We start from the raw sequence: 16,528 nt of genomic DNA, 5'->3' as shown, positions 1-16,528 counted from the left end.
TCAATATTACAAAATTTCCCGGTTTCAATGTTAAGACATTTTGCAGACAATCTATATCTACAAACATATGCCTTATACACATAGTTTATCTGGATCGTGTATATATCTATAAAATTGACACTTTGAGGACTCATTGAAAAAAGCATTCATTTCAGTCACAAAACTACCTTTCATTCTATTAACAATTTCTTGCAAAACAAATCAATATTAATAACATTTTGGTGTAACCATACATTTTAACAACCATAACGAAATAATATGTTTCTTATTTCACATGCCCAGTTTTGTTTATCACGAAGTTTTATCTTTCTAACATTTCTTGGTAGCAAGAATGTAAAATACAGTTATCTGTGTTTAGTAATTTACACCAATATTTAAGCATTCTGCAATATCTCTCTATGTACAAAGGGTATCTACCCAACCTGGGACTATTATACTAACTTATAATAGTCCCAGACCCAACTCACTATATACCATATAATTAACAGTAGATGTTTTAACTTTCAATATACGTTTTAAAAAGCTTAGGTGAACTTTCTCAATATTTTCGGCTTTGTGATGTCCCTAAATGTCAAAAAAGAGATAACATAGTTTCATGGTTAAAACAATCGTCATATATTTTACTATATGAACAAATGTGGACACAGATCAGTGTGGATAGTATGTTTGAATGTTTGACACTGTTTTCTGACAAAAAAGTCCCCCCCCCCCCATAGTGTTTTATGTTAAACTGTGTTCCACAGTGACAGCCATCCGGAATATCAGACCAGTACTAAACACTAAAAATTTGCTGTGTCGGTTATTCAATATTTGATTTTTATGTTCAAGATTGTCATGGAGGAGACACTATTTGTACATGTTATACGGATTACCAAATGATTCTGTTAAAATATGTTCCACTACTTTGCTTTTAGATAAAAGCTAAAACTCAAAATAAGCAGAGGAACACATTAGCTGCATTTCTGCATTGTGGGATTTAAATATGCAAGATGGTTTATGAGAACCTTATGTATGTTCTTCTTGTGTGTATAATGGTTCTATTTATGTTCATTGTGGTGGTCATTTCTTACTTAGAAATGTAAAATAGTTAAGGATCATCCCAGTACCATAAGTGAAAGATTTTGTTTAAATGTTCAAAATTGTTTCTTAAAAGATGTCTAATAGTTCAAAGTGATGATAATACCTGGCATGCACATGAGGCTACATTTAGAAAGTACACTCCTGTTGTATTATACATGTATTTTAGTTCTTTCTTTGAAAATGTCTTTTTTCTTAGACTCTCCAGGGCCTGGTTGAAGTTATATAAAAGAAAAATTGACCAGTATGAAATAATTTTAATAACATGGTATATCCAATTTATTTGTTTATGATTCTTAATTTCTAGAAATAAATTGTGATAAATAGTGTAGACTTAAAGAAATATGAACTATGAATCTGTATTATTTGAAATAAAAAAGTATTGCAGAATTATTCTTGTTTCAAGGCTTTTGTTATGTGGATATAAATATAAATGAAACCTGTACATGCTGTAGGATGCAGTTTTGTTGTGGTATAAAAATATACAGTGCTGTAATCTGGTAATTAACATTAACAAAAACTAAGAAGTTAACAAATGAAAGATAAATGTTGAACAATGAAAGATAATTTTGGGAATTGACTAAGCCTTGTTAGTTTCGTCCATATGTATGAATGAATGACCAGTTGCGCTCAAGACTCTTCAGTAAGCAGTAAAGATGGTTAAGAAAGTGTGACAAAACCATCAAGCATCATATTCCAGGTAGCAATGTTTGGTATATTTCAATTTGTTTTTTTTTATTTGGCTATCTGGATGCAAAAAGTTTGTTTAAAATGTTAAAAAAATGCTTTAATCTCCCTTTAACTACTTGTGTTCTGTGGATGCTGCTTCAATAATTCCTTGTACTGACAATTTCAATGATCTTACCTTACAGTTGTTCATATGTAGACATGGTTGTCTATTTATGAATCTCAATTTTACAAAAAATGCATTTGCATAACAATAAACTGTGCTCAATGCAAAGCACTTAAATACTACACTTATAATTAGACAGAGAGCTCAATCCAGTTGTAATTCTACTTCAAACAAAGCATTTAAATGTTCGCGTTCTAACATTTTTCCTCCCTCAGCTCGTTAATGATGACCTTCGTTTTAGCTACACTTGACCCAAGTGACTGTTTTTCCGGATTGGACTAATTAGCGATAAGGTGCATTCTCCTTGTCCATCTGTCATGTCTGTGGGATTGTCCATTCTGGTTTGTCTAAAATATAAAAATATATAATATCTAAATAGAAATATAAAAACTTCAATACTTTGGGACACAGCTGTAACAGCATATCAAATGAATTTCTGTTCTGTTCTATTTCTGGCATATTGGCAATAATAATTTTACAATTGTAGCACTTGTATCAAGTCTACATGAGGGTATATCAACTTCAAGAAGTATATATTTTTGGGGACGAGGATGATTTTTCGCGGATTGGCTACTAATTTTTATCTGTTTTAGCCATGGCATTGTCAGTTTTATTTTTGACTTATGAGTTTGAATGTCCCTTTGGTATCCTTCACCTCTCTTTTGCTACGCATGCTTATTTTATTCAGTGGATACGATATTCATTTTCAAAATCCTCCTCCCCAAAATCTTTATAGAAATTTCAAGTTCTGATTCTGTGAATGGAGAGTCTAATCTCCATATACGGCATTTGGGGTAGTATTCCTATGCTGATCCTCTTTAGTGACATCTTTCGAAATCAAGTTTTTAAAATGTTTTTTTTTTTCAAAATCTTCCACAGTAAGTGTTTGGATGAGATGTTATTTTGCGCTTTTTAAATTTTCTGTAAAATCGTTTTGAATTGTTTTTTTCGTAATTAAGACAACACGTCCCCTGTTGATTTTTATACTGTCTTTTCAGTTGATTTTCCAATCGTTAGTATCTTTGTTTGGCTAAATTAAAACGTAGTCTATTTTCACTCGACCGGTATCTGTTAAAATTCACCATAGCTCGTTGATAGTCTCTATATAAACTTTTACATTCGTCTGTAAACCATGGTTTATCGTCTTTTTGGACACGTGTTTTACTACTTGTAAGGCAGGAGTCACATTGTACTTTGTATTTTACTTCTGACTTTGTATATTGTTCAAAAATATCTTTCAAACGTTTATTCAATTCTTCCACGCAACATTAATGAATGAAATGTTGTCTTGTAATTGTTTGTCTATAACATCACCTGTTATGGTGTCGGGTTCTTGACCTACACGACTGCGACTTTATACATCACCTATAACGACCACATTACCGATGTTACTGAAAAGTTCTATATGTTCTTGCATGTTATCAAATACATCAATGTCATATTTACGATAGTACACATTTTTATACGGATGCATATATATTGATCAGAATTATCACACAAAATAGTTTTATCAATTTTGAACCAAATCATACAATCAACACAGCTCTTTACAAATTTAATAAAAGGGTTTAACCATTTTTTTAAAACACAATAACACCTTCCCCGTTGCATTTTGCCCTGACTATGTATTCTTTTTCCTTTACCCAATATGTCGAATTCTTCCGGACATTTTACCCAACATTCATTTAAACACAATATATCAAATTTGTTCACTATCTGTAAGAATTCATTATCTTTCAGTTTTCCCAATAAACCTTTTGATAAGCGGTGTTTAATGTGCTGTAAAAACTGAACTTTTATATAAAAAAATCACCATATAAATGGCAAATATGAGAATCATCTTGTTTTGCTAGGATTTTCAACGAAAATTGTAACATAGGTATTATATGCCATTCCAAATTGATCCCCAGTGTCACACATGATCAGCTGGCTGCCATTTTCGAAAGGACCGTCAAAATGCTTAGAAGAAATTTCATATATACACATGTACATAGAAATAATTCCGGTTTAAATTTGGTGCGTTTAAACGTTCCAATGCCACGCAACATCTCAGAAGCAGCAATGAATCCTATAAATAATACAATTAAAGTACGGTGTTATACATTCTTCACAAACACTTCGAAACGAAAGCTAAATAGCATTTAATAAAATCTAAAGGTAATGATTTGATGGAAATATCTGAAGAAATTTTTTTTTAACATTTCTGGTAAAATCCAATAAAAAGACAAAAGGTCTAGATCATTGATAAACTTTGTCCTTTGGGTCCAACTTTACCCCTATCTGTCACTGTTTAGGAGATATTTCATTGGCATCCGTGAGCGATATAGTACATTGATAACCTCATTATCAAACGATGGGGATACAAAAGTGTGTAATTAGTCCATGCAAAATGCCTATAATTTGCCTTCTTGAATACAATAAAACTCCTTTATATTTCCCCCTTTTTTATTTTATTGATTTTACCTTTTATTTTAACCAATTAAACTTTATATTTTAATAAACAAATGTTACAATATTCATCAAAATTGAAATGCATGCATGACAACTGCTTGATGTAGGTCATTTTTCTAAATCAATATTTGTAATTTTGAGCCAAAATCCAAAGGAACCCATAAACATGGCAATGGGAACATATACAAATTTTTCATCACCATATTTCTGATAGCTATCAACTAACAAACTTTCAAGAAAATCTGAGACTTAGCGTGCCACAACTAGCTTGGTGGTTACAGAGAATTGCTATTAATAATAAAATGCTCCGCTGGGCGCAGCTTGATACGACCGCAGAGGTCGAACCCTGAACAGTTGGGGCAAGTATGGACACAATATTCAAGCTTGATACAGCACTGGATTTGGATTGTGATTAAATATTTGACACAGCATAGGTTTCTGACACATAATGAATGTGGTCTAAGAACTTAAAAATTCTTAATTTACCTATTCAAACCATATCATTATTATTTGCTTTTATATATAAATCAGAAATAACCAATTTAAAATGGAAAATTTTAAAGAAAAAAAAAAAAAAAAAAGGAAAAAAAAATCCCCCCCAAATTTTTTGAACCCCCTTATGAATCCCAGCCTTCCCTTTGTGGTATGGTACCTTGCAGTACAATTTCAGAGAGATCCATACACTTGAACACAAGTTATTGTCTGGAAACTAGAAAAATGCTTGTTTTTGGCCCCTTTTTGGCCCCAAATTCCTAAACATTTAGGGCAATTACCCCCAAACTCAAACCCAGCTTTCCCTTTGTGATATGGAACCTTGTAGTACAATTTCATAAAGATCCATACACTTACACACACGTTATTGTCCTGAAACTAGAAAAATGCTTGTTTTTTTGCCCCTAATTCCTAAAATTTTGAGGCAATTACCCCCCGAAAATCAATCCCAGCCTTCCCTTTGTGGTATGGTACCTTGCAGTACAATTTCAGAGAGATCCATACACTTGAACACAAGTTATTGTCTGGAAACTAGAAAAATGCTTATTTTTGGTCACTTTTTGGCCCCTTATTCCTAAACATTTTGGGCAATTACCCCCAAACTCAATTCCAGCTTTCCCTTTGTGATATGGAACCTTGTAGTACAATTTCAGAAAGATCCATACACTTACACACAAGTTATTGTCATGAAACTAGAAAAATGCTTGTTTTTTGCCCCTTTTTTGGCCCCTAATTCCTAAAATTTTGAGGCAATTACCCCCAAAATCAATCCCAGCATTCCCTTTGTTATATGGAACCTTGTGGTACAATGTCAGAGAGATCCATACACTAACACACAAGTTATGTCTGGAAGTTACAAAAATGCTTATTTTTGGCCCCTTATTCCTTAACTGTTGGTACCATAACCCCCAAAATCAATCCCAACCTTACTTTTGTGGTATTGAACCTTATGGTTAAATTTCATAGAGATCCATTCACTTAAACTAAAGTTAAGAGTGCGAAAACCAATATGTCTTCGGACGACAACGACGACGACGACAACGTCATACCAATATTCGACAGCAAAATTTTTTGCGGTCAATTAAAAACCATCAATACCATATTCTTCAATTAACAGAAAACGTTTAAGATATCATTGGTTGTTGTTTAAAGCCACTTACAGCACTTTTGGCTATTTTGTGGCAGTATCTTTTTAATGCTGGAGGAAGCCTTCAGTGCTTGGACAGAACAACGACCTTTGGCAGGAAAACTGAAAATTCTAGTCAATTAAAATTGGAGTTGAATGCACCTTCTACGTGCAGGGTTCAAACTCACAACCTCAGTGTCAACAGACTAGTATTACAGTGGTTGTTGGGCTACTTAGATCATTAGGTCACAGATGTCCCCTTTAAGATACACCAAAATACAACCACTGATTAGGTTTTTGTTTTTGGACAGGCAAATGAATATGTAAAAGGGTTGAACTTGTTTTTTATTGATCTAAACCCGCATCATTTTTAAATATCGATCAATAGACCAACAAAATGTACATAAAAGTACATACAATAATAATAATCAGTACAGGAAAATGTCAGAAAAACTCAGGAGGTTGTGAGTTTGAACCCTGCAAATACTTTTGTAAGATAAATTTAATTCATATATAAAAGAAAAAAGATTAAAAAATTAATCAAATTTATATCTTATGAAGATTGCTTGCAGTTATTGAAACCATGCTCTATCTACTTAACCTGGTGACAAGAAATCATGACATCCTACACTCTACTGTCTTTTACTGTAGTTCATATAGTAGTTGATAAATACTGGTAGTACAGGGATACACAATAAAAATAATCAATATCATATCGTATGAAAAATGCTTGCAGTTATTGAAAGCATGCTCAAAGTACTTAACCTGCTGATAAGAAATCATGACATACTTCAGACAGCAAAGTCATAAGTACCAGCGGAACAGGAATACATGACCTTTTGAAATACAGAGAACAACCATTATGTTTATTGTTGTAGTATAAAACAGGCTGTTGGTTTTCTCCTTTGAATAGTTTTATATTTTGTAATCCTGGAGCCTTTTACAGCTTACTATATTAAGTATTGTTGAAGGTCATCTGGTGACCTTTAATAGCTCACATCTTTGTTCTGTGGACTTTAATAGAAAGTTGTCTCATCGTCAATCATAACACATTTCCTTAATTTTATATATAGAAAAACAACAAAAAATCTCTAGTATTACTTCAAACTATAAATTTGCAAACTGATACAGACAGTGATTAAACAACAGTAGCATAATTGTAACCTTTATAGCCAATAAGACAGATTTAAAGGACAATTTCTGGACTTGTTATCTTCTTTAGTAGTATTAGCATAAAAAGCTTGATGCCAAATATATGTTCATGTAACACTTTGTATTATGATGATGATGATGATGATGTATGTGTTTAACATCCAGTGGCAAATATCACGTGCATACCAGTATTGAAATATGTTAATGTGTTATGAATTTGAACCCTGCTTTGTATTAGACTAACACTCTGAACCAGATTTTTTTAAAGCATTAGTTCACAAGGTTAAGTCCACAGGTAGACATGTGACCTTACCCCAATACATCATTCTGACCCTGAGCAAACAAGTCTTTCTCATAAATGTTGTGTGCTTACTGGAGAAGTGCTAAGTCCCTACCTCAAAGTCTGTGGTTTGACATAAATTGAGGAGAGCATGCTACCTTGAAACCACCAAAGCAGTTTACTTTTTTATCAAATTCCTGTGGAATCAAACTCTATATCTATATCTATGATAAAATTTAGTCATACTTTTGACTAATTCATCTTTTCTTCATCGTTGTTGTAAAGTTTTATTTAGCAAGTTAAAATAATAGGTTCATTGAAATCTGATATTTCACTGCAAACACTCACATATCCAACCAACTGAGAAATGTGCACTCCTTAAGGAGCCAACAGACTACCGCCATCAAGGCAAGGAAAGAATAGGAATGGAAAAGTCCTATTTATCAATAATTTTGGTATGCATATTATCATGAAAAATAATATAAAAAATCAAGGTCTAAATAAAGAAAATCTGTCACTATAAATATTGATTTAGTAAGAATGAGTTCAGTAGGATAAATTTTATTTATATAATTAAAAAAAAACTGGATTGCTTACAAATATATCATTAAAATATATATATTATGTTAAAATCAGTAAGTATTAAAACCCTGATACAAATTTCTTTTTCACTCTGGTCTTTTTCTGTGGTGACAATGACGGTGTTAATTGTGATATATTTGGACTATTAGGTAATGAATCAATTCTGACACGTTTTGAAGCAGAGTCAATGTGTCTTTCAGATAGATCTAGAAAACTTGACTGCACATTTGAAAACATTTGTATAGTTTGTCTTGATTCCTGAGATAAAAATTCCTCATCCAAAAGATCTGCACTTGATATATCGGAATCATTTTCAGCTTTTCTTACTGTTCGCTTTTTGACAGGTGATTGATATTTCCTTGTGAGTGTTCTCATAAACCCAGGAAGAGAACTTGATCTTGTTGATCCCAAACTCTGAATACTAGACAAACTTGATATAGAAGAATGTCTCCTTCTCTGTGCTGACAAGTCTTTCATTACTTTTTCCTTTGTTAAAACATTAATAGTTCCTAGTTTTAGTGTATCTCTTGCTGCTTCTAAAGTTTCTTGTTCACTCCTTCTTGTTGTTGATTTATCCTCCTTTTCAAGGCCCTCACTGTCACCCTGAGAATCTTCATCAGTAAAAAGGTCCATGCTATCATCTCCTGCAGTCATAAGTCCACCAGTTTCAATATCACCCATAAAATTGTTGTCATCTGCATCTTCCATCATCTCCACAAGGGCTGGAGGGAGGCCATTGATATTTAATTCATTAACTGGCCTTTTCTTCTTTTCTTTAGGCTTTTCAAGCTTCCTCTTAACTTCTTCATCCTGAGAAAGATATGCAAGTTTAAATGTACACGTAAGAAAGTCATGTTGAACCCTATAATTATGCTGAAATGGCATGTACCCTCAAGAAAGAGATTTTTCTCTGGAAATTTATTTTAATACCAGTATCCAGAAATCGGGTCTAATTTTTAGCAGTAGACATTTTACAGTGAACATTTAAATGCATTGTACAAGACAATGAAACATGAATAAGAATAATATTAATAATAATAATAATAATAATAATATATCATAACAATAATTCTTTATTTAAAGAGGGTAACACAATAAGTTATAAAACTAGTCTTCCCTGAGGCTCTCACGAAAAACATTGAAATATAACAAACAAAGAAATACAAAATTATCAAAAATGAACACACAAATAAGAAAAAAATCATGAATATGAATATACTTTTTTTTAAAACAGGTAAAATTCATACAGTATCTATTGACATAATTCAGATTTCCTCAACAAAATTGAAGTGTGTGCAAATATTCATATAATATATTACACTGCTTCTTATTGTTCCAACAAGTAATTTTTTAAATCTTTTTTAAATGAACTTGAACTTGGGGGTTGAATCTTTCAGATATATAAGTATAAAGAAGAATAATGAGCACAGCGAAGTAGACTACCATATCGAAGATCCAAACTGTGAACATAACTAGATGTAAGAATAACCTGATGTACGGTTTATCAAAACCACAAAGTTTTGTCAGTTGACACTACAATATATATAACAAATTTTACAGATTAAGATGGTACCAAACACCTTGACTAAAATTAATTTGGCTCATTTATTTTTCATAAAATTTTGACAAAATATTTACTTTGACCCTTTGACAAAAATATAAAAATTTCAAAAGAATTGAACCACATACTTTTTGGGAAAAATTTCATTGGATATATAGCATATTGACAAACACTAATTTTGATCATTGAGAAGCTTAATATTTCCTTAACAATAGAACGTGATTAAAACGTTCAGCTGATTTTTACAGAGTTATCTCCCTGTAGTGTTATGTACCACCTTAAACGCAGCTAGAACATAAAACAACGAATCAACCCCCAAAAATTACAGTATTGTTTAATGTTGTTGTGTGGAAAGGTATTTTGGCAGCCCAAGTAAAATTCATGCTTTTTCAATGCATATTTTACACAGATGAGTCAAACTTGATTGATTTCAAAATTATTATTTACTGGAGTATATTTTGAAAGTCCCTTCTTGAAAAATGAACATAAATTAAACGAAGTGTGTCACAGTTCAAAGCACAAGAACATTTTGATGAAAAAAAAAAACTTCATAACACAAACAGAATTAAATATTCAAATAAGTTGAACATTATAATTTGCCTCTAAAGGAATGTCCACATTAATATATTAATACTCTGTCAATGAATTTGTTTATACACGCACATTTATAACAATCCGAATGAGATGTTCATTGTTATTTGACACCTTTGATGAATAATATATTTTACATGAATCAGAATATAGGTGTACCATAACACAAGTTCAGTAAAAAAGTAATAATAGGGCAGTAGGCTGTGATCCTAGGAAGTGAATACCTAAGATGTGTAGGGTTGTATTATTACTGTTGCAATTATTGTTATTGTCCATCATATTATTGTATATATTGTCTACCAAAAAAAACCAAAAACCAAAATAATGATCTTGTTCTCAGTTAATTGTTTGAATCTGATATATCCAATCTTATTCTATTGATCTCCAGACTGTCAAAAATAAAGGTCTAGTTTACAGTTACGATGTGTTTACACAGAGAATCCTTTCTATCCTTTGGATAAAAATAATATACATGTATTTGTGCAAAATATGTTGCTATATTCTCTATCATTAACAAATAAATAATAATAAAGTTAAGCTTAATTTGGGGTTTAATATACCTATTCGTTTAGTACCCTTGTTCTCATGTAGAATTCATAAAACTTATTTTGCATACTTTCTTGTGTATAATATATTATAAAATTTGTAAGGGTTCCGCAGAACCCAGTGTCTCGCCTACTATTGCTGTTAATCGCAGGCTCAACAAAAGTGAGGAAAAAAATAAATAAAAACATTCCTCTCTATACTATCTTTTGATTGGAAGTAGCTTGTGTCCAAGTTTGGTAAAAATCCAGGATAGTTTATAAATCTAATAAATGTTTTAAAAACTTAAATGTAGACTGTATGTAATGTTAACTGGGAGAAAAACTAAGTCCATTTATAAGTAAAATAAGAAAAAAATGGAACAAAATTTTAACAAAATTTCCTTCTAGATACTAGCTTTTAATCATAAACAAGCTTCTGTCCAAGTTTGGTACAAATCCAAGATAGTTAAAGAAAGTTGTTAAAAGTTAAAAACTTTAACCACAGAGTGAATGTAATGTTAACTGGCAGAAAAACTAAGTCCATTTATAAGTAATATACTGAAAAAATGGTTTTTTTTTACAAAATTTACTTCTGGATACTATCTTATGATCATAAACAAGCTTCTTTCCAAGTTTGGTAGAAATCCAGGATAGTTTAAGAAAGTTATTAAAATTTCAAAAACTTTAACCACAGAGTGAATGTAATGTTTCCTGGCAGAAAAACTAAGTCCATTTATAAGTAAAAAACAGAAAAATTGGAATTTTTTTTTACAAAATTTTTTACTTCTGGATACTATCTTATGATCATAAACAAGCTTCTTTCCAAGTTTGGTAGAAATCCAGGATAGTTTAAGAAAGTTATTAAAATTTCAAAAACTTTAACCACAGAGTGATTTTATGTTTCCTGGCAGAAAAACTAAGTCCATTTATAAGTAAAATACGGAAAAAATGGAATTTTTTTTTTACAAAATTTTCTTTGGGATATTATCTTATGATCATAAACAAGCTTCTGTCCAAGTTTGGTAGAAATCCAGGATAGTTTAAGAAAGTTATTAAAATTTCAAAAACTTTAACCACAGAATGAATATTTGTGGACGCCGCCGCCGACGCCGATGGAATGTAGGATCGCTATGTCTCGCTTATTCGACAAAAGTCGAAGGCTCAACAATAAATGAGGAATGTGTCCACGGGACAGAGATGATGCCCTCCGCTTGCATATCATATTAAGTTAGAAAGGGACATAACTGAAGAACAATAAAAGTGACACTACCAAAATTTGTACTTGATCTGAGTTTTGTAGTAATAAGAATTGTGTATTATAAGTTTCATAAAATTTGGTTGAGTTAAACTAAAGTTAGAGAACGGAAACGAAAAATTCAGCAATTTTTCCATTTGAAAAGGGACATAACTCTAGAATGATTAAAGTGATGTCACCAAAATTCTAACTTGATCTGTGTTTTGTGGTAATAAGCATTGTGTATAAGTTTCATAACATTTGGTTGAGGCAAACTAAAGTTAGAGAACAGAAACCAACTATGGGACGTACGTACTGATGTATAGACTGTCAAGAGTAAGGCTTAATGCCCCCTCTGCTACGTCGGGGGCATAAAAATATAGTTGTACATAAGATATTGCAATATTCTCAGGGTTTAATATATCTATTCTTTTAGTACTCTTGTTCTCATATAGAATTCTTAACCTCCATTGAAAAAATAAAAGCCATCAATTACCCTTAGAGGAAGTAAGTCATCAATATGTTCCTCCTTCCATAATCTTGTTATCATCTGACTTAGGACATCTGTAGGGAGTGAGGCAACATTAGGGAGAGAATTCAGCTCTTCTGATGAAATACTACAAACTCTGTCCTGTAAAAAGACAATGTTTAATGATATCAGCTTAAATCTTGCTGTCATATTTCTCTTTTGCATTTTTTCATATTGTATTCTCATCCTGTGGCCTTTTGTTGCAATCTTTAGATTATTGGTTTTGCTCATTATTGAAGGCTGTGCAGATATCTGTAGCTGTTTACATCCTTGTCCTTTGATTGGTGGATGATTGTTTCCTTGGTATGCTTTTATATTGTAAATTTTAGAGTTATTTTACTTTGAGTTCTTTAATCATAAGGTATATTACACAAAAACCATGCCTCATAAGAAAAGCATATACCAGTATCTATAATCAAAAATAAATTTTAAATTCATTTGTACATGTACTTTAAACATGATAATATGGGCAGGTATTACCTGTGAAAGAGGAAGTCTATAAGTCCATATTATTGCCATAATACTTTTTGGTAATTAGAAATACAATTTAAAAAAAAATTTGTAAGGGTTCCGCGGAACCCAGTGTCTCGCCTACTTTTGCTGTTAATCGCAGGCTCAACAAAAATGAGGAAAAAAATTAATAAAAATATTCCTCTCTATACTATCTTTTGATTGTAAGTAGCTTCTGTCCAAGTTTGGTAAAAATCCAGGATAGTTAATGAATCTAATAAATGTTTTAAAAACTTAAACTGCAGACTGTATGTAATGTTAACTGGAAGAAAAACTAAGTCCATGTATAAGTAAAATATAGAAAAAATGGAACAAAATTTTAACAAATTTCCTTCTAGATACTAGCTTTTAATCATAAACAAGCTTCTGTCCAAGTTTGGTACAAATCCAGGATAGTTTAAGAAAGTTGTTAAAATTTTAAAAACTTTAACCACAGAGTGAATGTAATGTTAACTGGCAGAAAAACTAAGTCCATTTATAAGTAAAATACGGAAAAATGGAATTTTTTTTTTACAAAATTTACTTCTGGATACTATCTTATGATCATAAACAAGCTTCTGTCCAAGTTTGGTAGAAATCCAGGATAGTTTAAGAAAGTTGTTAAAAGTTAAAAACTTTAACCACAGAGTGAATGTAATGTTAACTGGCAGAAAAACTAAGTCCATTTATAAGTAAAATACGGAAAAAATGGAATTTTTTTTTTACAAAATTTACTTTCGAATATTATCTTATGATCATAAACAAGCTTCTTTCCAAGTTTGGTAGAAATCCAGGATAGTTTAAGAAAGTTGTTAAAATTTCAAAAACTTTAACCACAGAATGAATATTTGTGGACGCCGCCGCCGACGACGCCAACGGAATGTAGGATCGCTATGTCTCGCTTTTTCGACAAAAGTCGAAGGCTCGACAAAAACATATGCTCCCTTTATGAACTAAAAATTGGGTACACTTTGGCATTTAAAGGTCTAAGATGACATGGATTCATCTGAAACAGTTAACTGTGCATGTGTGGAAGACACAAAACTGAAATCGGGAGATTTTAGGTTCACAAGTTAATAGATTTTTATATTAATTTTTCTACTGTAAAAAGGATGAAATCCTCTTTAAAAAAATAACTAAGCTTCTGACCAACCATGTTGACCATGTATTATCTACTTTGTGAATCTACAAAGAGTGTTACTTTAATAAAAAAAAAACAGTGGCCGTACTATCCAACCTAAATGACTTTTTCTGTGATGTATCTTATTCATTTCTTATTTAAAAAGTTGGTTTAGGTCAGAAAGTGGGGCCAGTTTTTTTAAAAGGATATTTAGCACATAAACACAAAAAAATATTCAGTATTGGAGATAACTACTCTTTCTCAAACAATGGGAAATGCTCTATACGGTGGCCTTGGGCTGTTTTCTGTTCTTTGGTCTGGTTGTTGCCTCTTTGACACATTCCCCGTTTCCATTCTCTATTCTATACTGAACATTTAAATATTTGAAATATGAAATGTAAAAATTCCTCATACAATTCCATAATAGCAGGTGCACAACTTCATTATAAATGCAATCATTCTGTGAATTACACAAAACTTGTTCTATTTCATAATAGCAGATTGAAAACTGTAGGAAGAGTTGATTTCACAAATTAAGTACCCACTTTTCCCTGTCAGCCTACCAGACTATCGGCCTGACATCATCCTACTATAAGTCACTTTTGGACTTTGTCCAATCCCGCCAAAAATTAGGACATTGAAAGTAATACAAATTTTCTTTAAATTCCCAAAACGTAAAATGTGTGATTTTACAGTTAGAACAATATTTATTTTGTTTCACAAAGACAGTAAGGAATAAAAATTATAATTTTATCAAAACTCATAACAAAATACTTTAAAACTGATAATACAACATATATGATCTGAAATACTACTTTTGTTGAATTCCAAGCTTACTTTTGTTGCATTATCAGCGATCAGTTTTCCTGTCCTTATATACTGTCTACAAGCATGACAAAATTCATCAGAATTATCTCCCTTGCACTGTTTGCTGCCATTCATATTTTCATCATCTGGACCATTAGTATTTATTTCTCCATTACAAAGCTGACACATAATGTGGGATGGTTTCTCCAGGACTATCTCTAAAAAACAAAATACTAAAATAAAATTAGAAGCACTAAGGACCAACTTCTCTTCTTCAGCTGAAATGAACCTTTTCAAATTCTCATAAATCTTTCAGTAATGTGCCTAATGTAGTGCTTATTAGATTAAATAAAACTAAAAAAAAACCCTTAACTTCATGGAAGAAAAGCTAAATTTTACTTGTTAATTCATAATTTTAATGTATGTGGCTGTTTATAAAGATTAAATCATCATGCCAAATAAGTGTACAATATTTGAAGTTACTGATTGAATACAAAAAACACTCGGTCAACAATCAACAAGTAATTAGAGTAATAAGTTATTATTTCATCTTGAGGTACATAGGGCTGTTTCAGAAAATAATTTGTCCCCCTCACCCAGTGAAAGCAACTTTTTACCCTGACCACCTGTAAATATTTCTTAGTATGCAAAAAATATCAAATGTTGGAGAAATGTGATCACACTGTTTGTACATCAGTTGATTTGTATTTTCAAAGATATATTTGCCACTACAATATTCTGTGATAATAATTTTTTTTAATTAACTTATGACACATTTATTGTAATATATGTATAAACATTAAAAACTTCTAATCATGTCTAGGATAGTTGTTACCAGTGAGTTCATGTGTGAATTTTGTCATGACAACATTTGCAAAAGAATTAATACAATAGATATAGAACAACAATGTTTGGAATCCATACACTGATAAAACAACAATATGGTGTATCAGAACACAAGATGAAGAATTGTCAATAAGCAGCATTCTGCCATGTTTTAGCAAGCACAATTTTGGGTTGGTATTTTAAAATTAAATCCAATAATTTTTTTGTAAATTTGATAAAAAATAAAATGCTCCGCAGGGCGCAGCTTGATACGACCGCAGAGGTCGAACCCTGAACAGTTGGGGCAAGTATGGACACAACATTCAAGCTTGATACAGCTTTTCATTTGGATTGAGATTAAATATTTGACACAGCATAGGTTTCTGACACAGAATGAATGTGGTCTAAGAACTTAAAAATTTTAAATTGGACATTCACCTATTATGGTCCAATATCCAAAATCAAAATACATGGTTAGATTCAGCATATCAAAGAACCCCAAGAATTCAATTTTTGATGAAATCAAACAAAGTTTAATTTTGGACCCTTTTGACCTCAATGTGGACAAAGTTGATAACGGGGCCCAAAAATCAAGAATCTAAATACATGGTAAGATTCAGCATATCAAAGAACCCCATATATTCAATTTTTGTTGAAATCAAACAAAGTTTAATTTTGGACCCCGATTTGGACCAACTTGAAAACTGGGCCCATAATCAAAAATCTAAATACATGTTTAGATTCGGCATATCAAAGAACCCCAATAATTCCAATTTTTGATGAAATCAAACAAAGTTTAATTTTGGACCCTTTGGACCTCAATGTGGACCAATTT

The 16,528-nt window shown here is 31.5% G+C and overlaps 1 protein-coding gene across 3 annotated transcripts in view; it reads right to left on the bottom strand.

The window, feature by feature from the left end:
• Positions 1 to 7,976: 7,976 nt before the first annotated feature.
• The window catches only part of LOC127735075 (uncharacterized), a 104,337-nt gene continuing 95,785 nt past the window's right edge, over positions 7,977 to 16,528 (bottom strand). For all 3 annotated transcript variants that reach the window (XM_052245166.1, XM_052245167.1, XM_052245168.1), the window contains 3 exons: positions 14,899 to 15,086; positions 12,420 to 12,554; positions 7,977 to 8,823 (listed from right to left, as the gene is read on the bottom strand). In XM_052245166.1, the coding sequence (XP_052101126.1) occupies positions 8,074 to 8,823; positions 12,420 to 12,554; positions 14,899 to 15,086 (1,073 nt within the window). In that variant the 3' untranslated portion in view covers positions 7,977 to 8,073. The remainder of the gene's footprint in view (positions 8,824 to 12,419; positions 12,555 to 14,898; positions 15,087 to 16,528) is intronic.

This window comes from Mytilus californianus, unplaced genomic scaffold, assembly GCF_021869535.1.
Source record: "Mytilus californianus isolate M0D057914Y unplaced genomic scaffold, xbMytCali1.0.p SCAF_3, whole genome shotgun sequence".
In the NCBI taxonomy this organism is placed as follows: Eukaryota; Metazoa; Mollusca; class Bivalvia; order Mytilida; family Mytilidae; genus Mytilus; species Mytilus californianus.
The sequence above is the reverse complement of the archived record's forward strand: the minus strand, read 5'-3'. Positions and strand labels throughout refer to the sequence as shown.